The sequence below is a fragment of the Dermacentor variabilis genome, chromosome 5 (genome assembly GCF_050947875.1).
Source record: "Dermacentor variabilis isolate Ectoservices chromosome 5, ASM5094787v1, whole genome shotgun sequence".
NCBI classification, from domain to species: Eukaryota; Metazoa; Arthropoda; class Arachnida; order Ixodida; family Ixodidae; genus Dermacentor; species Dermacentor variabilis.
This window is the reverse complement of record NC_134572.1, coordinates 83,354,299-83,378,943: the sequence shown is the minus strand read 5'-3', so window position 1 is coordinate 83,378,943 and position 24,645 is coordinate 83,354,299. Positions and strand designations below refer to the sequence as shown.

At 45.0% G+C, this 24,645-nt stretch overlaps 1 protein-coding gene across 3 annotated transcripts in view; it reads left to right on the top strand.

Moving 5' to 3' along the window:
* The window catches only part of LOC142582897 (cholinesterase-like), a 74,228-nt gene that overhangs the window by 29,064 nt on the left and 20,519 nt on the right, over nucleotides 1-24,645 (top strand). The window contains exon 1 of one of the 3 annotated variants that reach the window (XM_075693005.1): nucleotides 1,515-1,751. The exons of the other annotated variants lie outside the window; for them this stretch is intronic. Within the exon in view, the coding sequence (XP_075549120.1) occupies nucleotides 1,731-1,751 (21 nt within the window). The 5' untranslated portion in view covers nucleotides 1,515-1,730. Of the gene's footprint in view, nucleotides 1-1,514; nucleotides 1,752-24,645 lie in introns of those variants that run through there. 3 annotated transcript variants of the gene reach the window in all.

The following is a 24,645-nucleotide window of genomic DNA, read 5'->3' as shown; positions in this document are numbered from 1 at the left end:
CAAATCCCAGCCCGCCGCAGCGGTTGCTCGTGAAAACAGAATGAGGACACATTGACCACTTTCATGCGCAGTTCAGGTGCCTTAGCAGGGAAGAAGTTTGGCCGTGTTGGTGGGATGTTGGTGGTGTTGGTGGGAACATGCCTTCGTCGGCATGTTCATTCCCGCTGATGTTACAATGTTCTGGAAGCCATTTAAATATTATGTTTCGTGTTTTGTAACGGCTGCGATGATATATCTGTCGAATTTCTGAGGCCACTTGTTCATTGAGTCCGTGGCACATTGGGCTTTGTATGCACTGAAGGGCTGCCTTGGAGTCGCTAAAGGCTGTCCATTGTTGCGGTGGTTGCTGATTAATGAAATCCAGCGCAACACAGAGTGCCGCAAGTTCTGAACACGTCGAAGTGGTAGCACATGAAGCCTTTACCTTGATTTCTGTAGATTTTGCGGGAATGATGATTGCAGCAGCTGAGCTGTTGAGTTTTACAGAACCATCTGTGTAGATATTTAGGCGGAATTTGTGTACGTTGTAAAGGTATTCCAAAGTTGCCTGTTCCAGCTTTCTTTTTTATGCCCTGAATTGGCAACTGTACTTGCGGCCGGTACAGACATCACAATGTGGCTAATAATCGTGTAGCAGGCGTGAATTGTGCTGGCAAGTAGGAGTGATGTCTTGCAATACCTTTAGCAAAAGTTGAATGTGGCCTCATTGCTGGAAAGCCAGCAAGATGGTGTGAAGGAATCCGAATTAGGTGTAGGATGTGTGCTTTCAGGACGTATGTAGCAATGTAGACAGTCAAAAGAGAATCTCTGGCAGTCCATGGCCACTGTCGCAATCAGTGACGTAGCTTTTGGGAGAGCAAGACAAGTTTTGAGTGCTTACGCTTGCACCCTCTGAAGTCCGCGGATATTTGTAGTGCAATGATTTCCTAGTATAGGTAAGCTGTACTACAGGAAGCTAAAAAATAGGGCTTTATATAATTGCAACATTGATGGTGCTGTAGCGCCTCAGGACTTCCCGCCGAGAAACACCAGAAGGTCCACAATAGCGGCCAAACGCTTTGTCAAGTACGATACATGAGGGGTCCAAGAGAAGATAAAGTACAATAGCTCCTAATAAGGACTAAAATGACTTCACCAAACATGTCTAGAAGGCACATTATGTACACACATACAACTCTTCGCCGTGCTATTTAGTTCCAGCAGATACCCCTTTAGGGCAACAAGAGTAAGAACAAATATAAAATTATCCTATCGGACTCTCGGCAAGGACGTCAAATAAGAAAGGCCCCAGGGTACCTATACAGGAAACGACTGCACCCTTCGCCCAGATGCTGCAATACGCCCTTCGCTCTTTTTCGAGATAAAGCCGGTGCACCAACACTTGTTATCTTGCGAGGACGCGATCGATTTCTTTGTTCCTCTCTCGCTTTGCGGGTACTGCTCTCCCGAGAATGACGATGGCAAAGAAGAGAGAGAAACCGCATGAAGTTGCTCCTGAGCTACGGACAATGCTAGATACTACGGAATCAGAAGCCGCACCTTGGCGATCAGACATGAGCTGACATAACATCGACAGTGGGCAGTGAGGCAATGGGCTCTACTCGCAAGCAGCGAACCGCAGGAGCTAGGGGCGAGTCTACTCAGCTGCTCACGCGTTGAGCACCTGCTTCACTAACCCCCTTCAAGTGTGAAAGTACGAATAGTTCAAGTACGCCACATCAAAATCCGTGATGCCTATTAGGATCCGAAATGTGAGTACAATTACTCCGTTCCTCTTCAGGCCCCGATGGCGTACCAAAAAGTTTGGATGTTTCTATCCCAGTCAAATGAGCAGAAGAAGCCGCAACGTGGATTTTATTTATTTATTTATTTATTTATTTATTTATTTATTTATTTATTTGGTATTTGTTCACACCAACACAGTGCCATTGCGAGATTGCATTGGTGAAGGGAGGGGGGGAGGGGATGCTCTAAATTAATTTCGACCACTCGATTTTCATTAACGCCCACCGAAAGCATCATACACGAGCAATTTTGCATTCCACTCCCAAATCATACGGCCGCCGACGTTACGACTCAAACCCACTACTTTGTGCCAAGGCGATGGGCAAGACGAGAACAAGGTGAAAGCAGGAGCCAACGTTTCGGCAAGTCAACTTGTCTTGCATGTTAGAGGCCAAACAGTCCATTCTCAACGGATGGAAGTGTCAAAGACTTAATCGTAAGCTACGCAAAAAGATATCTGAGATTAACAAACACATTGAGGAGCATTGTATTACCCTCTCTACACAGGAGTGGGACGAGTTTGCAATTTGATAGGCGGCCAAATGAGTAATGGCAAAACTTGGAACTTGCTTAAGCATTTGCTTAACGAGACCAATACTAAGTCTAATCAGAGGCATGTCATTGGTAGAACCATACATGAGGCCGCACGAATGACCTCCGAGGATGAGTTAATCCGCACGCTTGCTGACAAATATCTCCCAGTCGAGTCAGGGCGGTCTCCTGTACATCTCGATTATCAGGGCCAGGCCGATTCCTGTCTGGATGCGGAGTTTGGCGTTGAGGAGATTCGTGGGGCTCTACATGGACTCAATGGTAGATCCGCACCAGGGCGGATGGCATCTCCAACAAGACGTTGCGAAATCTGGATGATAAATCAATCGCATACCTCACAAAAAATAGTGAAATTTGGAGGAATGAAACCGTCCCATCGCCTTGGAAGACTGCTCTCGCAGTATTCATCCCCAAACCTGGCAAAACAAATAGCGTTGACAACTTGAGGCCCATCTCGCTTACATCCTGTGTAGGAAGGTAGCGGAGCACGCGGTCCTGAATCGAGTTTCCCGGCTCTTGGAGAATAATGACATTTACCCCATAGTATGATAGGATTCAGAGCAGACCTATCCACACAGGATACTATGAAACTGATTAAGCACTAAATCATAGACAATGACTCTAGCGACACTCGGACCGTTTTGGGACTTGATCTTAAGAAGGCCTTCGACAACGTTTACATTCGCACATCCTAGCCGCGATATCCCGGCTCAATCTGGGTGAGAGATTTTACAACTATGTTAGATCGTTCCTCTCGGATAGGAAGGCTATCCTCCGGGTGGCCGATCTCAAATCACAACTGCTGGAACTTGGCGAGAGAAGCACACCACAGGGGGCAGTCATTTCCCCCTTTTTATTCAATATAGCCATGGTCAGCCTTAGTAGAAAGCTTCTCGAGATTGAAGGCATCAAACACTCTATGTATGCTGACGATATAACTGTATGGTGCATAGGAGGCAATGATAGGTTGAGGGAGCCTTACAGGAGGCCATAGACACTGTCGAAACCTATCTCGAACCCACTGGTCTCAGGTGCTCGCCATTGAAGTCGGAACTCTTACTGTATAGTCCCAAGGAACGCGGTCCAATGCCCAAGGGATAGACATCGTTGGAAGACAGAGAAATTAACCTAGATACAAGAAACGGTTGCCGCATACCCATAGGCGATTCAATCAAGGTCTTGGCCATGATCGTTGAGTCAGGGGGTACAAATGGCAAGACTATAGGTAAGCTAATTGCTATAACTGAAAGTGCAGTTCATTTAGTTCGGAGGGTATGAAATCGGGATCATGGACTCAAGGAGGATAACCTCATTTGACTAATACATGCCTTCGTTCTGTGCCGCTTTACATACATGGCAGCCATGCATAGATGGAAACGAGCAGGGCAGGATAAATTGAATGCACAAATTTTTTTTTACACCGCGTCATTTCGCCCCTTGTCGGACAACGTGCCACTCACATACGCAATTCCTACGACTTGATGGACAAAGTCCGTGACGTCGTACTGAATAAAAACAACATCTTGGTCTCTTTTGACGTGAAATCGCTTTTTACTAGTGTGCCAACGGAACTGGCCGTGGATGTATGCAGGACCGCGCTGGGGTCCGATGCAACTCTACCCGAGAGATCGCCCATTGATGCACTGGACCTGGCTCGGCTGTTACAGTTCTGTTTATCAAACACGTACTTTACGTTCCAAAAGTGTTTCTACAAACAGGTCGACGGAATGGCTATGGGAGCTTCTATATCGGTAATCGTCGCTAACTTGACAATGGAAGCACTTGAAAGTCGAGCGCTCTCTTCGTTCAGCCCTGCGCCGAAGGCATGTTTTCGCTACGTGGACGACTGTTTTTGCATCATTCACAAAGAAGCAGTTCAGTCGTTCACTTCGCACCTAAACAGCATGGAAACAGCGATCCAGTTCACGGTAGAAGAGGAAGTCGACGGCAAGCTCCCGTTCCTTGATATGCTGATTGAAAGAAAGGGGCCTATGTTGTCGTTCGCAGTTTTAAGGAAGCCAACTCACACAGGACGCTACTTGCATTTCGGCTCCTTGCAACCTGCTTCCTACAAAAGGGGCAGTAGTTTCCACGCTTCTACGACGCGCGGAGAAAATCAGCATGAGACAAGAAGACTACGCAGCCGACGTAAGTGTGGTACGGCGGGAACTATCAGCCTGTGGTTACCTGTGTTCTTTCTTGAATGCTGTTGAACGAGAAATGGCACGTCCGCAGTTACCCTATGCTGCCTCTAGTAAAAAGCGTGCCGGAATGCCATATATCCCGTCCACAAGTGAAGCTCTAAGCCATATTCTGCGTTCTTACAATGTTCAAGTGGCACACATTCCAAACCAGAAACTACGACAATCACTCGTCAATGTTAACGACAAATAACCAAAAGAGAAATCCCCAGGTGTTGTGTACGTTGTCCCATGCGCGGATTGCGACTACGTGTACAGTGGCGAAACTGGCGACTTTGAAAGGCGTCTTAAACAGCACAATTATGACATCAGAAAATAACATGTGAAATCCAGTGCTTTGGCTGAGCATGCCGCTTCAAGAGGCCACGCAATCGACTAGGGGAAGGCACGTGTCCTTGCCAGGGAAAAAGGGCTATCTTGACGCCTTTATCTTGAGTCGCTCATCGTTCAGACTAAGCCACAGACTCTGAACAGAAGCTATGGCAATCTGCCGTCAGTGAATGCGTGCTGCCTACGTCACGTGTTCAAGACTATTTAAGCGAACTGCTCGAACACCTGTGTTTATTTTACCTGTGAACAAGGCTCCCTTGTGGGAGCCGAAACGTCTTCTTTTCTTTTAAATCTTGCTTTGGTCGGCGTAGTGCCCCGTGTTTATGTTTACCTTTTAATCATGTTTCATCCCGACCAGACGGGCTTCCGTCAAACACTGAACTTCACAACTTCGGAAGATTACTAAGCGGGTTCTCGGGTTACCCGTATACAGTTGTACAGAGCGCTTAATGCAGCTTCGCCTTCATAATACTCTGGAAGAGATTGCAGAGGCCCAGAAGCGCGCACAGCTAACTCGCCTCACTAAAACGAAGGCAGGGAGATTTGTCTTGTAGGAACTCGGACATCACCCAGCTCGAGTAGCGGACGAGTTCTCTGACGTTCCTCCGTCGATTCGTGAGAACATTACGGTCGCGCCCATACCTAGGAACATGCACTCCGATCAGAATCGCGGTAGAAGGAGGGTAAGAGTGGCCAACCTCCTTAGGCAAGTACACACTGATCAGCGACAGGTCAGCTTTGTGGATGCCGCTTCTTGTAGGGGACGTCGGGCGTTCACCATCGTCACTGTCAATGGTCGATAAGGAATCACCAATGCTGCTTCGGTTTGGACGAGGGACTCCGAAATTGCTGATCAAATAACTATTGCACTAGCCCTGCTGGATAACTCACGGGATGTCATCTATAGTGATTGAAGGTCTGCAGTCAAAGCATTTGAAAAAGGCACCGTTTCCAAACAGGCACTAAGACTTCTTGGGGGCAAGACAATAGAGAGTTTTAGCCCAGCGGGTTTACGGCCAGCGGAGCGGAGCGGGCGAGCGGAGACACGACTGCGCATGCGCACAACGCTGAGGCGGCCAGCGGTTTTACGGAGCAGCGTTTACGCCCGCTGGAAAGCACTCCCCAGCGGAGGGTATACGCACCGCGCAGCGTGCGTAAGTGCGCGCGGGCGTGTATGGGAAATGCAAGATGGCAGCCGCGAACATGAACGCCGGCAGTTCTGCATCGACGACGGCGACTGCGGCGCAGACCTGTACATTAGTACTCAGTATATTATTAACAAATAATGTACTGAGAACATGTAATATATCTTTATTCAACATTTCTTGCATTATAAAAGCAAGCGTAATTCAAATTCATTTCTCAGTAACTCCTATTCGGACCACTAGGTGGGGAAGCAGAGCGCCCCGCTGTCTCCGCTCGAGCGGGTGAGTGATCCGCCGGGCTAAAATTCTTTTTCGCGAGCCGCTCCGCTGGCGCAACGGTGGAGACCGCGAGCGGAGCGAAACGTAAACCCGCTGAGCTAAAACTCTCTAATCACGCACTACTTCATTTATTGGTTTCCCGCACATGAGGGTCCGATAAAAGGTGCTCCTCCCAACCTCAACGAGTCGGCTCACGGGGCTGCGCGTGAACTTGCCCACCGCGCTACCCCCGACCAATTGGAAGCCGACTCAGCAGAGAACAGGGACACGCCCTCCACCTACAACAAGATTACTAAACACTACTATCTCAGCCATAGAACCTACTTCGTTCCTCATCCACAGCTCAATAGAATTCAAGCACTAAAGCTCCGTCTACTACAAACGAATACGTATCCCAAACCGTCGCTCTTACATAAAGTCTATCGAAATATTTACACCGACGGTACTTGCCACGATTGTGGAGGAATTGCCTGGTTAGAACACATGTTCTGGCGGTGTGTCCGGTCACGCTCTATCATCAATAACAGCTTGGCCTAATAGGGGGCGGTTCTCCGCAGCTTTCTTCTAGCTGACCAAGCCTGGGTTGTCCAGCAGGCCCACGATGCGGCCGAGAGGCTCGGCTTCCGGTTCCCACGTGGACGCGGCCCGCTTCGTGAAGACTCACGAGCTGCAGGACTTCAGTAATGTTTTATCATACCATACCATACCATACCATACCATACCATACCATACCATACCATACCATAGCAGTTTCGAGGTATGGTTTCCCAAAGTGTAGAACAAAATACATGGGCGTTCCAGCTAGTTTTGTCCTTCAATGCATAAAAGAGTGCTTTGTTAAAAAAGTAACTGGAACAATGGTGCATTTTTACGGCAAGTTTGATGGTGCATATGTCCAACCTGACATAATTCTGAAAATTCATTCCAAGTGGATGGGCCTTGCAAACACACCGGCTACAATTCGTCAATTGCAATATCTGCCAAAAAGTAATTCATTCAGAAGATAACTACTTGAAGTTTGTTAATTAGTGAAATATGTGTATTGATTTTTCGTGCAAGTAATATCCGCCTCTCTAGATCATCCAGCTCACGGACTAGAATTATGTTATCTGCAACAGGTTATTTTTAAACATTCTATAAAACTTAGAAACGATCACACCGTATTCTAGAGGCTATGTATGCCATAAATCAAATTGCGCCGTTTAGGGTATTATCCTGCGTCTACACTTTCTTCATTCCTAATAAATCGCACTAATAAAGGTGGACCACTGTTTTAACAACAAAATTAAGAACGTTACACTCCAGGCGATATTCAGATAAATAGATGTGTTAAATTTCATGACATCCTGCCGGCAGGAATTACAAGCACCGTTGAAAAAGGGCTACCCTTGCTATTTGGGCCAAGTGCTCGGTTGCCACAATATTCATTACCGAATATTTTAGGTAACGAGGGTAGACTGAGCAAATGGTGTTATTAGACTGCGTCACATTTCGGGTCATCGTTCTGACTTTAAAAAAAATGTTGGCCTACAGGAAATATGGCTTTGTAAGTCCACTGAAGTAGACTTATACAATACTACTGATATCATAGGTTTCTATTAAGAATTTTTGCCGCTGATATTCTTGATGTAACCTAAGCCATAATGATTTCTTCCTTTCATCGAAGGCCCGAGAAGATGGCAATACATTGAGAGCAAAACGCTCGGTAATAATACTATGACCCCCCGAAGTACCCATTGGATCCTATTCAAACTGCACAAACTACCCCATGTCCATTTTAAAATTTTAAGCATCGTACGCTGGGCTTCTTTTGATGTGCAAAATTCGCCAGGTCATAATCGAGCAGAAAAATGATTGCGATAGGCGGTGTCCAAAATCACGCCGCAGTGACAGTTTTCTCTGAATGAGAGAAACAGACTTCAAAGGCAATCCTTTTGCGGGCTGCCAAGGGTGAAAGTGATTGAGGAGCCGGAAATACGTTACTGCCACCATTTTTTAGACACCAACGTTATCACGAAAATTGCTTTGTTATACCTCATGCACGGCGTACGTGCGGTATTTCAGGACGCGGTTGTAAATCGCCATAGATAATATTATCAATCTATCTGTCTATAGAAGCTTGACATGATCTTCACGAACACCTCTGTTACCTATCTGGTGCACTTAATACAGGGCAGCTGGTTTCAGTCCTAGAGAAGACATGAAGCCGTATGATGTCCTAGTCACCTGGCATGCCTACCGAAACGAATTCGAGGTCGCCAACTTCGTTCATGTCACAATTTTGTAGTTTTCGCGGGGAGAGAGTAGTACATGTTCAGTTATCTGCGACAAAAAGACATATGTGCTGCCAGCGGTCAAACGCCATTCAAGTGGTTCAGCTTATCCAGCAGGTGGAAGTCATCATGAGTGAGAATCCCTAAAAGCGAGAAATGGACATTGCCGAATAATTTCGGAAGGCAAACTCAACAGCCAAGCTTTTTATGCACGATATTATTAGGCGCGATATTATTAGTGACATTTCGGCCGGAGGGCCCGTCGGTCCAGCCGGAACGTCATTAAAAATATATGCCATAACGTTCCCCTACATTCCTTTTTGAATTTTATACCTTGTGGTCTGGCGCGAAACCGTTCATTTATATATATATATATATATATATATACACGAGGCGAAAGCGAATCGAGGGGCCCGATTTTTATTATACATATCATAGCAGCCAACAAACAAAGACATGAAGGACAACATTGGGGAAATTACTTGAGCTTACTAATTGAATTAAAGAAATGATGACTTAATGCAAATCAAAGTGGATCAAAACACAACTGGCCGCAGGTGAGATACTAACCCGCGTCATCGCATTACGCGTGCGATGCTCTTACTAATTGAGCTACCGCGGTGCCGTTCTCCCATCCAGTTTCTGGGCTATTTATGTTTTCTACTAGAACTAACACTGGGAGTGTTAGCCAGCGCCGTCAATCACAAACCTTGGCGACGGATGTGGAACATCCTTTCTGCTGCAGGCGTCACGAGTACGTGATCTATTTGGGCAACAGCAGCTGATCCATAAACCTGCACATGCTACCTACCAAAAAAAATTGAAAAGCCATAACACAAAAAATCAGTGCCATTCCATTCTGAAGATGGATGGCCAGCGAATCTGTGTATGCGGGCCCCTTAATGGCGAACTATCCATTGCCGTGCGTCAAACGCCATATGCACATAAATGGAAGGCGAGGCGCGACTAGTCGCTCCTCCACGATGTAGAGCCTCAAGATGATGGGATACCGCGGCGATATACATACCAATATATTGTTGCAAAACGCGGCACGACACCTTTTACTAACGAATTTTAGGCTCGTTGACCAGACACACATCTCACCGCACTCTGAGGGCACACACTGCTTCTCCGTAGCCAAGGCGATCAGGCGTTGGTCGACGGCCGGCAGTGAAGTAATGTTTGTTAGGTCACTCTAAAACCACAAGCGGTCACAAACAACACAGGCCACACAAAATTGGTTACCCCAAGCTCCCTCTGAAACCTGGCGTTGCTCCAGTGAAACGCTCCAAGTTTGCGGGATCGGGGCCACATGGACGGTTCGCACTTCTCCCCGCTTCGCCGTCTTTATTGAACCGATTACTGTGGTGTGTCTTGCATGCGTAATTCCAATGAGGATATGCACTTTATTCGTGGAATGGCTTTCTGTCGACTGTTCTGTCGCTGAAGAAATTCCGGGATGCGATTCACACAGAGCTTCGCTGTAAAACTAGCGTGGAAATTGCCCTCGCTTTCACGTCGACAAACAAGCTTGTTTAGCCATTTCTGCAAGACTGAAGTTCACTTTAGCCAACAGTCTCCTGCTATTGTCGCTCAGAAATGAATTACCTGATAAAATTGAGAGGGTGCGTCCAGCTTTGCTGCTTTACGTTTGGTGCAGCCTTCTAATAGTTGGCTTTTCTTTTTTTTTTTTGGAGGGGGGGGGGGCACGTGGTTGTGAAAGAAAATCCTCATCCGTCTTTGGAAAAGTAATTGCCCCTAGTTGCTGTTTACACGGCACGCGTATCACCTTATCTTCATACACTACGAAGTAAACAACGCTTTTCTGCATTCTATGGACGTTCCAAGTACTCACTCGTACCAACCGCATATCATATAATAATTAGAGCTGATGGCGAAAGGCAAAGGAAGAAGTCCGTTTCTGTACTACGCAAATTGAACAATTCTTTTTCAATCACTCTTCTTAGGCAATTTTCCTAAGAAGATTTCTCGATGTCCCTATATGCAAGCTTGGCTTCAGTATGAATCACCCTGTACTGCTTTTCTTTGGAGCTTCCATGTTTGGACTAGAGCCTACGGAATGTTTTCAATGCGATGAAAAACGTTATTCTTGGCGTGTATTGTCTCCCTTCCTAAAAACTAAATTCATTATTATTTTTATTGAATTTTCGATTTATTATATTATGACGACTGTTCCACTATGAAAACGATGCCGGAATACGTCTTTTCCCCAGCAAGATAGCTGTTATTTTCTGAGCTGTTTTTCCTAATTTCGTGCAAACGACCCACCACGGCGAGCAGGTTTCACTAGCGCAGAGGAAACAACAACAATCATCTTTCCCAATTTTAGGACGTGATATTCACTATCGAGCAATGCGGCACGAAAGAAAGTTTCTTAAAATTAAGCGAGGCCGACTTCCGACTTAGGTTCCCCCTAGGTAGGTGCCAGGGTTCCTCACTTAATTCGCGAAGATGGTAAGTGCTTCGCAATGATTTCCCTCTGAGCGGGAACCCTCGGAAAGCGCTGGACTTGTAGTGTGACAAGCAGCAGGGCTCTAGAGCATACCAGTGCCTCGCTGGCTACCAGCGTGACGTAAGGAGGGTCAACAGAGAAGCCACGAGAAGCACCTGGCGTTTCCCATAAATCTGAGCGTTGCACAGGGGAAATAACGATTACTGGAATATTTTTTTTTCTCCGCGGGAATTGTTACAAAATAAGGTGTCAGGATACGACGTAGGCAGTTCTGCCCTAATGAACACGTGTCAGAATTGTTACGATGCATCTGCGCCAACCCGCTGTGCTCACAATAGTGCCCGCTAAAGTGTGCATTTCACATTATTTGTTCAGGTCACCTCAATCAGTTGCCGTTTAAGGGCCGTGAGATGCGTCGCCGATCTTCAATGAAATGTAGTATATTCTCCCCAATCCCGCACTGTTGTTACGTCAGATAAACAAAAAATCATGCAGGCGTTTCGCACGCTGATAAGTAGTTACGGAAGCGTTCAAAAAACAACAATGACGAACATTAAAATGAGGACCACAAATTTTTGAAAAGGTTGCGAATGCCAGCATCCACTGAGTAATTAGGTGGCGCTCACTCTAATACGCTTTAATAGTCACTGTACGGTCGGGGACAAATATTTGGTCGGGGACCGAACTTCGCCGTGGCCTATGCGTGCAACTTCCAAAAGAGAAGACAAACTTCATTTCTTCGCTCAAAGATACATTGGCTCTCCATATATCAAAGCACTTGTGCCCGTTATGTCAGTTCACCAGAATATCTCGCTGAAATGAAATGACGTGAAAAAAAATAAAAATGAAATGAAAAATGAAATGAGCAGCACTATAAACACCCCAGATCGAAGAGCGCACTAATCTTCGGAAAGCAGAGATAACAACTGCGTCCTGTAAATTCGCACTACTCTTTCAGTAATAAACAGTATAGTCTATTGTGGTTCCTGCCACACTTGAGTTTATAAGCCATTTCACAGACAAAGAAAGCAGGTGAACGCGTTGAATGATCGTCTATATGGCTCTGCCTGAACGGGGACACTGCCTTGCTGTTCGTAGGAGTATTGGAGTTAAGAACTCCGCATAAGCCAAGCTTGAGAAATCTTAATAAATGTCTTATTGTTACAAAACAAACTTTCCATGAGCGCTTCTGCGGGTATTGAAAGGGTCAACGCCCGCCCGGTTTTCATGCTGTGTGTTTCCGTTTTTTCGAAGCTGTACATATGTCACATTGCTAAACGCAGTCCAGTACAGATATATTCACGTGACAAGACAGTTTTCGAAGATAACCTATTGCGAATCCTCTATGTGTGTAACAAAATCAAGTCAGCATGCGCCCTTCTGTGAAAAAAAAATTCTATCTCGAGAAAATTTCTTTCTTTTTTTTTAGCGTGGTTACAATCACTGCTCCTGTCTATATTTGCAGAATGGGACACCAAGCATGGGCATTTTTGTCCCGTTTTGCAAAAACGACTGGTCAAGCCTCTGTTTGTTGAATTAGATACCTATAGTATTTCTGCGGCTGTAATGAACGCCAACTTTCTCGTGAATATAAAATATACGTCTACCGCCTAATGGTTGGTGTGGTGTTTACTAAAGCGTATTCTTTCTGTCTTGGAAGTGGCCGATACACCAATGTGCGACACCTGTGGTTCTGACAAAAAAAAGAAAAAAAAAGTCGAGCCCCTCTTGTACATTTGCCCTCAACGCGATGTCTAGCGCATATCTTTACAGACTGGACTCTAGCAAAACATTTTCTGAAACAAATTTCTTCGATCCAGGCTGCACCCGTCGATGGTGCAAAAAACTATTTGTGCGGTACTGCAGTTTTTGAAGGCCACCAGCCTCAACGACCGATTGTAGTACTGCTGCTGCTCTGTGCGCGCCATGTTCATTCTTTCTTTCTTTTTCTCCCTGTTTTACCCTCTATATTCTCCCTTTCCTTTGTCCCCAGTGTAGGGCAGCATATCGGATGCTCTTTTGGTTCACCTGCCTGCCTTCCCTCTCTTTGTCTTTCTTCTTTCGTTCTCCCCTACCAAATACCTGAGCATACTGAAAAGCACGGAAGTGTGGTCACGCGATGACTCCACCAAATAGCAGGTCAGATCTCGAAATAATGATCATTTCGACTAAGAAACGCGAAGCGCAGTTGACTGCATTCTTTCTCTCACATTCGACTCAGTAACCGGTCGTCACCCTCTGTGATATAGAGCAGAGAACTGTTATTACATCGGCGATGTCCACAGCGGGCTTTCTCTTCTTCTTTTAATATTCCCCCCTTTCCATTTCCCCCAGAGCAGGGTAGCGAACCGCGCTAAGTCCTGGTTAACCCTTCATTTATTTTTCTCTCTCTCTTTTTCTCTCACACATGCACAGAAAAGTAAAACGAGATGAACCCGCTAACCCCAATGGCCATCTCTTGTGTGATAGTGTGACAAAAAGACAAGAGTGCAAGGGGGGAGCGGAGACGCGTTAAACGAGCTAGTTATTGGCTAGTTGCCATAACGCTGGAATACAGCCAGTCTGCTTGTTCCTTATTTGTTCGATTACTGGAGGCCCCTTTAGACTGAGTGCTTTTGAAAGAAATCGGGCATGACCATGATTTCTACTAATGGCTCTTACGTGATGCCCTTTTGGATGTTTTGTTTCGGTGGTCTTTATTTCTATAGGAAGATAACTGTTTCCAAACGGTCACTTCGACAGTTCCCATTCATGTTTGCCTTTAAGAACTGCAATAGGCGCGAGGATACTTCCTGCTCATTCATTCAGAGCAGCAGCTGTAGTCGCAGCGCCAACAATGCCAGCAGAGCGCGATGATAATCGATTACAGCGAGCTTCAGAGTTGGGCACTCGGCAAACAGTTTTAACCCCAAGTTGCGGTCTTCCACGGGTTGGGGGAGGAAAGGTGCCCTGAAGACCATCTGCTTTAACATCGTGTGAACAAGAAAAAAAAATAAAAATTTGCGTTATCACTAATGTTTCAAAATACCCTTTTGACTAGACCTAAGCCATTCCTCACCTGTTTGGTTTAGGTAACGCGAAAATAAACGACGTTTGAAATTTCACTTGATGAGCTTGCCTGTTAACTTTTAATACATTGCTCAAAAGCAAATGGTTAGTGATCAATTGCGCAAACCAGTGCCGCAATACAAAACGATGAAATGCGAAAGCAATATCTGTGAACTATTAAAATGCTGAAGTATTACGTTCCCGTAATAGTGTTGACAAAATAGAGCTCCTTTAAAAAAATACGAAGCAATTGCTCGTCCAAATTACTAATTGTTTCATAGGATATAACGTCGCGAAAGAACACAGGCGCTATGAAAGGCGTCACAGTGGAGAACTTTGCGTTCAATTTGATCCCCTGTGGTTCTATTCGAGAGCACAGTAATCGAGGTACAAGAATGCTTTTGCATTTCGCTTCTATCGGAGGGCGACCGCAGTGGCCTGAAATCAGGCCCACGATCTCGGGTTCAGCACCTGAGAGTCATGGCCACTGAGTCACCGTGGAATTAGGACAAGTCATTAAGACAAGCAAACATTTTCTTTTTTTTATTGCGTTGCTTTCCAATTTTTTTATCACCGAAAACGCAGTGAACGAAAGCATGTTAGGTATATATGGACAAAGCGCTTTGCCGTAAGGGTGCGTTATTCTTCCCTTTCGTATATTATGATACACCAAAAACGCGACAATCATTTGTGACGAAGATGCAAAACTCGCCACTTTTTCTCCACTTACAAGACCGGTCACTGTTTCAGTGAGAAAAAATCGTCAAACCATTCGCAGCTATAAGAACCTTCATTCGCTCCCCAATATCACCTATTCTATATATCATATAACATAGCTGTGTTGTTGCTGCTTGGAGGATCTTATTCTTAAGAGAACGTCGTTGGCCAAATCGTATAAGTGATATTCTCGTTGAAATTACAGGTTTCCGTATCATCGTCCACAAGGTACATTGCAGCTCTTTTAAGAAACGCTGGTATTGGTAGCCAGCCTTAAGTAAGTTCGCCTTGTTCTATTGGGATAGCTGCATCTGATAAAGTTGGTGCAGCGTAAAGGGGGGTTACTTGCTTGGGCGCAGCATCGACCGCGATTGCCTTTCACAGTGCCCGTCTTTAGATATGCAATGCTTAGATTGTATATAATTCGTACCGAAAACTTGCTTAACACAGCTCGCCGTGCTGTTTCCACGGCCGTGTAACGTGTAACTTCGTAGTGTCCCGTGATATATTTTAAGTCGTTTCTAGTGGGGAAACTAACGTCAAAAAGAAGAGGCAATATGAGCAAACAAAATTGTCATACTAAAGCAGCACCGTCAAGAATGTGTAGAGCACAGCGCCAGCATTAGATGTGCCAAGGACACTAATGTGAAATAAGGGTAGCTTCAGCCTTAAGCACGCGTTCCGTCAGGGAACTTCCTCATCCCTGGCGAACCGAGATATAGCGTAATAGCCAATAAACTGAAGTCAACGTTTACGTACATAGTCAGCAGCTATGTACCGAGTGCCTAGTTAGCTGCGTTTAATAAACTGTTGCGTTGACACCTATGTAGAATCATATTTTAGCGAACTGCTATGTTCACATCCTGCTGAAACACACAGATTTTCAAAGCTGCCATAGAAGAACATCATCATCCTCAGCCTGGTTACGCCCACTGCAGGGCAAAGGCCTCTCCCATACTTCTCCAACAACCCCGGTCATGTACTAATTGTGGCCATGTCGCCCCTGCAAACTTGTTAATCTCATCCCCCACCTAACTTTCTGCCGCCCCCTGCTACGCTTCCCTTCCCTTGGAATGCAGTCCGTAACCCTTAAAGACCATCGGCTATCTTCCCTCCTCATTACATGGCCTGCCCATGCCCCCCATTTCTTTTTCTTGATTTCAACTAAGATGTCATTACCTCGCGTTTGTTCCCTCACCCAATCTGGTCTTTTCTTATCCCTTAACGTTACACCCACCATTCTTCTTTCCATAGCTCGTTGCGTCGTCCTCAACTTAAGTAGAACCTTTTTGGTAAGCCTCCAGGTTTCTACCCCGTACGTGAGTACTGGTAAGACACAGCTGTTATACACTTTTCTCTTGAGGGATAACGGCAACCTGCTGTTCATGATCTGAGAATGCCTGCCAAACACACCCCAGCCCATTCTTATTCTTCTGATTATTTATGTCTCATGATCCGGATCCGCCGTCACTACCTGCCCTAAGTAGATGTATTCCCTTACCACTTCCAGTGCCTCGCTACCTATTGTAAATTGCTATTGTAAATTGCTATTCGCTTCCGAGACTGATAAACATTACTTTAGTTTTCTGCAGATTAATTTTTAGACCCACTCTTCTGCTTTGCCTGTCCAGGTCAGTGAGCAGGCAATGCAATTGGTCCCCTGAGTTACTAAGCAAGGCAATATCATCAGTGAATCACAAGTTACTAAGGTATTCTCCGTGAACTTTTATCCCCAATTCTTCCCGATCCAGGTCTCTGAATACCTCCTGTAAACACGCGGTGAATAGCATTGGAGAGATCGTATCTCCCTGCCTGACGCCTTTCTTTATTGGGATTTTGTTGCTTTCTTTATGGAAGACTACGGTGGCTGTTGAGCCGCAATAGATATCTTTCAGTATTTTTACATACGGCTCGTCTACACCCTGATTCCGCAATGACTCCATGACTGCTGAGGTTTCGACAGAATCAAACGCTTTCTCGTAATCAATGAAAGCTATATATAAGGGTTAGTTATATTCCACACATTTCTCTATCACTTGATTGATAGTGTCGATATGATCTATTGTTGAGTAGCCTTTACGGAATCCTGCCTGGTCCTTTGCTTGACGGAAGTCTAAGGTGTTCCTGATTCTATTTGCGATTGCCTTAGTAAATAGTTTGTAGTAAACTGACAGTAAACTGATCGTTCTATATTTTTTTAAGTCTTTGGCGTCCCTTTTCTTATGGATTAGGATTATGTTAGCGTTTTTCCAAGATTCCGGTACGCTCGAGGTCATGAGCCATTGCGCATACAGGGTGGCCGGTTTCTCTAGAACAATCTGCCCACCATCCTTCAACAAATCTGCTGTTACCTGATCCTCCCCAGCTGCCTTCCCCTTTTGCATAGATCTCAAAACTTTCTTTACTTCTTCCGGCGTTACTTCTGGGATTTCAAGTTCCTCTAGCCTATTCTCTCTTCCAATATCGTCATGGGTGCCACTGGTATTGTATAAATGTCCATAGAACTCCTCAGCCACATGGACTATCTCATCCATATTAGTAATGATATTGCCGGCTTTGGCTTTTAACGCATACATCTGATTCTTGCCAATTCCTAGTTTCTTCTTCACTGCTTTTAGGCTTCCTCCATTCCTGAGAGCATGTTCAATTCTATCCATATTATACTTCCTTATGTCGGCTGTCTTACGCTTGTTGATTAACTTGGAAAGTTCTGCCAGTTCTGTTCTAACTGTAGGGTTAGAGGCTTTCATTCATTGGCGTTTCTTGATCAGATCTTTCGTCTCCTGCGATAGCTTACTGGTATCCTGTCTAACGAAGTTACCACCGACTTCTATTGCACACTCCTTAATGATGCCTACAAGATTGTTGTTCATTGCTTCAACAGTAAGGTCCTCTTCCTGAATTAAAGCCGGATACCTGTTTTGTAGCTTGATCTGGAATTCCTCTATTTTCCCTCTTACCGCTAACTCATTAATCGGCTTCTTATGCACCAGTTTCTTCCGTTCCCCCCTCAAGTCTAGGCTAATTCGAGTTCTTACCATTCTATGGTCACTGCAGCACACCTTGCCGAGCACGTCCACATCTTGTATGATGCGATGAGTATGAAGTCTATTTCATTTGTAGTCTCGCCGTTCGGGCTCCTCCACGTCCACTTTCGGCTATCCCGCTTGCGGAAGAAGGTATTCATTATCCGCATATTATTCTGTTCCGAAAACTCTACTAATAACTCTCCCCTGCTATTCCTAGTGCCTATGCCATATTCTCCCACTGCCTTGTCTCCAGCCTGCTTTTTGCCTACCTTGGCATTGAAGTCGCCCATCAGTATAGTGTATTTTGTTTTCACTCTACCCATCGCCGATTCCACGTCTTCATAGAAGCTTTCGACTTCCTGGTCATCATGACTCGATGTAGGGGCGTAGACTTGTACAACCTTCATTTTGTACCTCTTATTAAGTTTCACAACAAGGCCTGCCACCCTCTCGTTAATGCTATAGAATTCCTGTATGTTACCAGCTATATTCTTATTAATCAGGAATCCGACTCCTAGTTCTCGTCTCTCCGCTAAGTTTTGGTAGCACAGGACGTGCCCGCTTTAGAAGATAGAAGATACGCGACCTCTAATTTTAGAAGATCGTAAGCATACTTTTATAAAATGTATTTAAGGAAACGTTGGTGCCTATGCGTGGCGCCGGCTACTCCTCTTCTCTTACGCCATAGTTATCGTCAGAAAGTAGTCAACAATCCCCAAACTGGACAAATAAACACATGAACGAACATTCACGTACTAAGTCTAAGTACTGCAATGTAAATAAATGTTCGCGCAACACAATAGTTCACAAGGCATAAGTACTCACAAAACCGAAGTGTTTACACGCAACACAAGAGTTCACACAGCATAAATGTTTACAAAACCAAGATGTTCACACAGAAGATGTTGGGCAACTGAATGCCGCACTCTAAACGCGTAAGGATTGTTAATGGCAATGCACCTGACCTAAAAAATTTTCCCAGTAGTAGAAGCAGTATACGCTTGCGGGACAGCACGCGTGCTGATGGGTCAGTTTTTCTATTCGCCCGCGCCAGGACCACATGGGGATGCGGTATCTTGCGTGACGCACAAGCTGCCATGCTGAGCGGCCAGTTTTACTTCTCGCTAGCGCTGTGCATAGTCGTGCCCTTCTCTATTTACGACGCCTCCCACTAGAACACGCCGTCCTCATATAGTCACTGTGGAGGAGCTGGAACCTGGAAACCGTGCAGTGAAGGACCACTTCAGGCTGGTCCTTTTCATTTCTTTTGTACATGTTCCTTCCACAAGGTCTCGATTATAGCGTGAAAAATGTTGGTTTTTCCGGTTTGCGGCCCGTATCACTCCTCAACAAGGCACGGAACATTTTTTTTTATGTGCGTCACCGGGAAATCTAGAGTGGGATCAGGTGACTGGGGGATAACTGCGCAGTCTTCTTATGGGTAAGGGCCGCAAGTTTACGAGTGCAATCTGCAACTCTCCGAGTACGATTCTCCGTGCTATCCTCTTCTTAAGCAGGGAGCGTTTTTGCTCTGACATTAATCTGCGGAGCAAACGTCGATGACTTAATAGACAACTCCTTAAGTCGCAGTTGAAAATGTTGAAAATTTCAGCACTTGTGAAAGCTGCAAGAATACGTATTGAACAAAAGAATTTAGCGGTCATACCTTGCTGACAGACAGCCTGTTGCACATTGGGCTACAGCTTGAAAAAACATTCCCGCTGTCATCCAACCAAATGAGTAAAACATGGGCTGCCGTCAAAAATGTCAGTGTCCACATCGACAAGCGTTTAAATCCGTCCAGCAAGCAATCTATACACGGATAAATCACATTTATTAAATATACCACCATATACGCACAGTAAAATACAACTTGAACATAATTATATAATGTAACATCGCTAAATTAATACCGTAAAGGAATTTCGCATTACTCTTCAGGCGCAAAAATACTGCATAGAGCAATTACCATCCAAAATACTCAGGAATATACATTATTATGGAGAGAGAGAACTAGAAGTTTACAAGAACATAACGTGCGAAAGTTTTTAAGATTTCTTCTCCAGGTATTCCAAGATTTAGTGCTATATTAAACAAAAGTTCGCTTGCAACAGACAGTTGTCACACAACGAAGTAGAAGAAGGCGTTGACAAGAAAATTGAGCGACATTCTTGTTGGTAATGAGCTGAGTGCAGCCGGATGACAAGTGAATAGATTCATTTTAAGCATTGCCCAGAAGTCAATAGCCTCAAACCTTCCCTAAACTTTTGGTAGTCACGAGGCAGGTCAGGAAACCATGTGCAAGAAAAGTGGTATACGCTTTTTCCAAGAGCGGAATAGACTGCTCCAATATTTGTATTAAGTGCTGATCTGAAGCAAAGCATGCGCTGCATGAAATAACCTGCTCCCAGTTTCAGAGCGAAGCTTAGTGCAAATAGACGCACTGGAAAATGTTATGTATGCTTTTCCCGATGTCTTGTCAGTACTAGATGACGTACCAAGCTTAAGTTTGAGAAAAGTGTTCTTCGGTGAACAGCCTGTGGCACCTAGTTTACCGTAAATAGGGGAACGGATTTGGTGAAGTGCGGGGAAAGTTTAAAGTTTGTGGGTTAATTATAGTCTTTGCAGTAAACTACTTATGCAAGTGCTCCATAGCGTTATAAATGTGTTTTACGAATCTCGTAGCGGGTCAGCGTACTGGCCTCGGAAAACTGATACCTTTGGCAGAGTTAAGTGTTGGCGAAAATTTGGGCACATAATAGCTGACCTAAGTGCAGAATTTCAAGCGTGTGTTCAATTGTAGCCTTAAACTACTTATACAGTTGTTCGAAAGCATTGTACAGGAGTTATTCGAAAGGTTTCTTACAGTGTCCAGGGGCCATGAAATGTGGCAACAAATTTGAAATTTCAGGAAATAGGATGACATGCTAGTAAAGTCTAAAGTGTCTGACATTATCGTGACCGATGCAGTTTTTATACAAGCGCTTCCATGCTTTATACTTGCGTTTTACAAATCACGTAAAATGTTTGCCCACTGTGTCAACTTCCCCTTTGGTGGAAATTGGAGTAGAGGGTGGTGACCCATTATGTCTCATGCATACGCAAAATTTAACGTGCGCGCCTTAATCACGGCGTTTGCAAATACTCGTAACTTCGGCGATCTAAAGCCCAAAGCCAGCGTTATACGAATGTTTTTCCTGAAGTCCTGGCAGAAGAAACTGTAACACGAAATCTAAATTTACAGGAAATAAAGGCCATGTTCTGGGGTCCCGTGTGTACGCCGCTTTAATTTGTGCGATTTATTTACGGACATAATATTATTATTGCAATTAGTAATCTGTTACAAACAAAGAAAAAAGGTTTCGCTTGAAGTCGAGTTGTGACGAATAAGTATACTGCTTCTTTTCAAACTCGTGAACAATGCAAAAAGAAAGAACCATACAGAGTATACCTTCAGGGCCTATTTTTACATAAGATATTACAGTTAAATAAGTATTCATTCTTGCCTAATATTTGATAGCGTGGCACGAATCAGTGCTCAAAGGAAGAATACTTTTTTTTACTGCGATGACAGTTCAGTGCTCGACATTGGCTTTGCTGCCTTGTTGGAACATCCATCCGTCCATTCTGTTACGCTGACGACGACCTTCGTCGTCACTGACGCCTCACAATGGCGATTTCTGTCGTCGTCAAGCCATCTTGGCATCCTCTGCATTGCCATTGCCACCACGCGAAGAAAAAGAAAAGCTCTTCACAACCACGTTCACTAGGATTTCAACTGAAGCCAGTGAGGCCATGACATTTGGGAGTCGAGTGCGTGAACCACTGAGTGAGCGCGCAAAAACAACGGTGGGCAATTAATCCAAAGCATTATGCTCCACTACGCTCCATTACGCTAGTAAAGTAAGTGGGAAACTTCTATTCTGACGTGTACAGTACCAATAGCAGCCACTCACGATCTTCATCGGAAGTAGCGACGAACATGATACTGAGACTCCTTCTATAACTAGCGATGACGTTAGAAGGATCTTGCAGGATGTGACCCGGGGAAAAGAAGAATAAGATTTATTAACAGCTGATTTAGGCAAAAGTGGAGAAGATATTTTGCTTGAAAAGCTTGCGGCCGTTCTTACGCAATGCCTGACGACTCCAAGTGTACCAGAGAGCTGGAAGGATGCCAATATTATACAAATTCATAAGGGAGACTTTCAAGATTTATAGAATTATAGACCCATTAGCTTGCTTTCAGTATTATATAAAATATTCACCAAGGTAACTTCCAGAAAAACCAGAGCAGCACTTGACTTAAATAAACCAAGAAAATTAACGCTGGCTTCAGGAATGACTATTCTATAGTAGAATACATATCATCAATCAGGTAACTAAGAAACCTGCGGAGTGCAATCAACCTCTCTATATGACCTTCATAGGTTTTAAAGAAAGGCATTTGATTCAGTAGAGATATCAGCAGTCAGATGTATTGGGTAATCAAAGATTACAGGAGGCATACGTGATACTTTGGAAAATACCTACAAAGATTGCATAGCTATTTCTTCTTCACCGGAAAAGTAGATAATTACTTTTAAAGAAAGGGGTCAGGAAAGAAGACAATCTCTCCAACGCTATTCATTGCATGCTTAGAAGTATTCAAGCTGTTAGACTGGGAAGGCTTGGGAGTGAGGATCAAAGGTGATTATTTCAACAACTTTCAGTGTGCAGGTGATATTGCCTTGTTTAGTAACACTGTGGATGAACTGCAACAAATGATTGAGAACTTTAACTGAAAAAGTGAAACAGCAGGGTTGAATATTAATGTTGTAACTGTTGTTAGAAAATTTTCTAAAATTGCCGAGCCACTCACGCGACTGACAAAAGAAGATGTCCCTTTTGTGTGGGAGAAAGAACAAGAAGACGCCTTCTCTGAACTACGACGGCGTTTGCAGAGTCCTCCTATACTTGCCCATTTTGATGAAGATGCGGAAACGGACATCCATACCGACGCGAGTAATGTTGGTCTCGGTGCCATACTTATTCAGTGGCAGAATGGAGAAGAAAAAGTCATTGCGTACGCAAGCCGTACCTTATCGAAAGCTGAGACAAATTACTCAGCTACAGAAAAGGAATGCCTGGCGGTTATATGGGCCATCAGTAAGTTCCGGCCATACTTATATGGCAGACCGTTTCAAGCCATCAGCGATCATCACTCATTGTGCTGGCTGGCGAACCTCAAGGACCCTTCTGGAAGGCTCGCTAGATGGAGTTTGCGTCTACAGGAGTATGACATCACGGTCGTTTACAAGTCCGGTATTAAGCACAATGATGCTGATTGCTTATCACGAGCACCAATCGAGGCTACGTCACCTGAATACAAGCAAGATTTCCCATTTCTTGGTACTGTGAATACGACGGAAATGGCTCATCATCAGCGTACTGATCCGGAATTACTCCTGCTCATCGAGTACCTGGAGGGTCGACAAGTGAAAGTGCCTCGAGTTTTCGTTCGCGGATTGTGTTCTTATGTCCTCCGGAACAACGTCCTCTACAAACGAAACTTCGAGCACAGTGGTGAGACGTTTCTACTTCTCGTACCATCATCGCTGCGAGCTGAAATCTTAGAAGCTTGCCATGATGACCCTGCAGCTGGCCACTTAGGCGTTAGTAGGACTCTGGCGAGAATCCGCCAGAAATATTACTGGCCGAAGTTGATGAATTCAGTGCGGCACTATGTCAAATCGTGCCGAGATTGTCAAAGACGCAAAACACCGCCACTCAAACCAGCAGGTTTTCTGCAACCGATACAGCCACCAACAGCGCCATTTGAACAAATAGGGGTGGATTTACTTGGACCATTTCCCATTTCAACCTCAGGAAAGCGGTGGATTGTGGTAGCAACCGATTATCTGACCCGGTATGCTGAGACCTCTTCTCTTACAAAAGGAACCGCCAATGAAGTGGCTCAGTTTTTTGTCACACACATAGTATTACGACGTGGCGCACCTAAGGTACTCATAACAGACAAAGGAACAGCTTTTGTGGCCCGTTTGATGCAGTCTGTTATGAAACTAACACATACTGCTCATAGAAAAACCACAGCATACCATCCACAAACAAACGGCCTGACTGAACGGCTCAATAGAACGCTCGCTGACATGATCTCAATGTACGTGGACGTCGAGCATAGGACATGGGACAGTATTCTACCATATGCCACCTTTGCGTATAATACTGCAGTACAAGAAACGACACATTTCACGCCATTTGAACTTGTTTACGGTCGGACAGTAACAACGACGCTAGACGCGATGTTACCTGTAGACAAGAGCACCGAAGACGATCCTGACGTTAGCGAGTACATAGAAAGGGCAGAAGAAGCACGGCAGTTGGCAAGGCACCGTATCATACAACAGCAATACGTCGACGCAAACCGGTACAACCTAGGGCGAAGAGAGGTACAGTACAACCGCGGAGACAAAGTGTGGGTATGGACGCCTATACGTACGCGCGGTCTTTCGGAGAAGTTACTGCGCCGTTACTTTGGCCCCTACAAAGTACTTCGCCGGTTAAGTCCCTTAAACTACGAGGTAACTCCTGAAGGCCAAGTCTGCTCCACACGACGCAGGACTCGCCCAGAGGTCGTACACGTAGTACGAATGAAGCCATACTATGAAAGGCATTGATTAACAGAAGTTGCACATACGATCAAGCCTAGCACCGGCCATCCTCTGACCACTGTCCTTCTAAAGCAGTTGGCCTCTCTAGGCCTTTCCTACGCATCGGGACGATGCTTCTTCGGAGGGGGCTAATGCCGCCAGC